General features: G+C 17.2%; 1 protein-coding gene across 1 annotated transcript; it reads left to right on the plus strand.

Annotated features, from left to right (window-relative positions):
* Window positions 1-320: 320 nt before the first annotated feature.
* On the plus strand, window positions 321-1004 carry PRSY57_1248600 (hypothetical protein; the record flags this gene model as incomplete). Its single annotated transcript, XM_012908897.2, has 2 exons — window positions 321-778; window positions 920-1004. 2 exons carry the CDS (start codon window positions 321-323, stop codon window positions 1002-1004), a joined length of 543 nt encoding a protein of 180 aa, XP_012764351.2.
* Window positions 1005-1257: the final 253 nt, after the last annotated feature.

Genomic DNA, 1257 nt, shown 5'->3' on the forward strand with positions numbered 1-1257 from the left:
TTTATAATTAACTTTTGTTATATATTTATTTACTAATAATATTTATGAATAAAAAAAAAACAAAAGAAGGAGAATAAAATTTCTATTGAATATTTTTATTTTTATAAACATTTTTTTTAATTAATGAATATATTAATTATTATTTTATTCATTTTAATATTGTGTCTAATATCAAGACACTGTCTCACGAAGGATATCAGTTAACAAATTAAAGGAGAATAATTCAAAAGAAAAAAAAAAAAATTAAGAAAAAATTATTATATATATATATATATATATTTATTTATTTATTTATTTTGTAAGATATCAGAAAAATAAATATGGATGAATATTTTAATAAACTAATAAAAAAATTAAAAAAGAAAGAAAAAAATAATATTAAGTATAATAAAGGAAGAAACTTTTTATTTCATATAATAGGAAATAATGAACCTTTCAATGAAAGAATTTTTAATTTTAATAATATAATGTATGTTAATAAAAGGAAAAATAGTAGGGACATTGAAAATTATATTGACAAATATAAACTTGTTTATAATAATTTTGAAAATAATATAAATATGTATTTTAATAAATATGTTGAGGATATAATAAATTCTTCAATAATTCAAAGATCAGAATTACAAATTACTAAAAGGAAAATGAACAAGACAAATTATACAAAACACAATATAATGGGGAATCTATTAAATTATGAATATGTTCAATATCACAATTTTTATGAAAGAGAAAATGAGGAGAAATATTTTAAGCCAGCGAAAAATAAGAATGACGAAGAGTAAGCAATATATAAATATATATATATATATATATATATATATGCATGTATGTATGTATATGTGCGTGCTTTTTTTTTTTTTTTTTCTTTGTTATTTATTATGATCAATATAACATATAGAAAAAAATATTGTACCCTCAGTTTTGTAGATTTATCTATGAGTTCAGATGACGGTGGGGATTATACACACAAGTACATGTATGATATAACAAAGCATTTTATATAATATTAAAAAAATATAAATATATTTGACACTTTGGAGAATAAGAATTTTTTTAAATAAAATAATATTCCAATATTGTATGTTTAACGAAAATATTATAATATGTACGATATGAAAAAAATGTGAATCTTTTTTTTTTTTTTTTTTTTTTTTGATAAATTTCCATGATAGGGGTAAATAAATATTTCCTCCTTAATATTTAAAACCTTTTTTGTGTACATGAAAAAAAAAAAAAAAAAAATAGAATAAAAATAAA

The sequence above is a fragment of the Plasmodium reichenowi genome, chromosome 12 (assembly GCF_001601855.1).
Source record: "Plasmodium reichenowi strain SY57 chromosome 12, whole genome shotgun sequence".
NCBI lineage: Eukaryota > Apicomplexa > Aconoidasida > Haemosporida > Plasmodiidae > Plasmodium > Plasmodium reichenowi.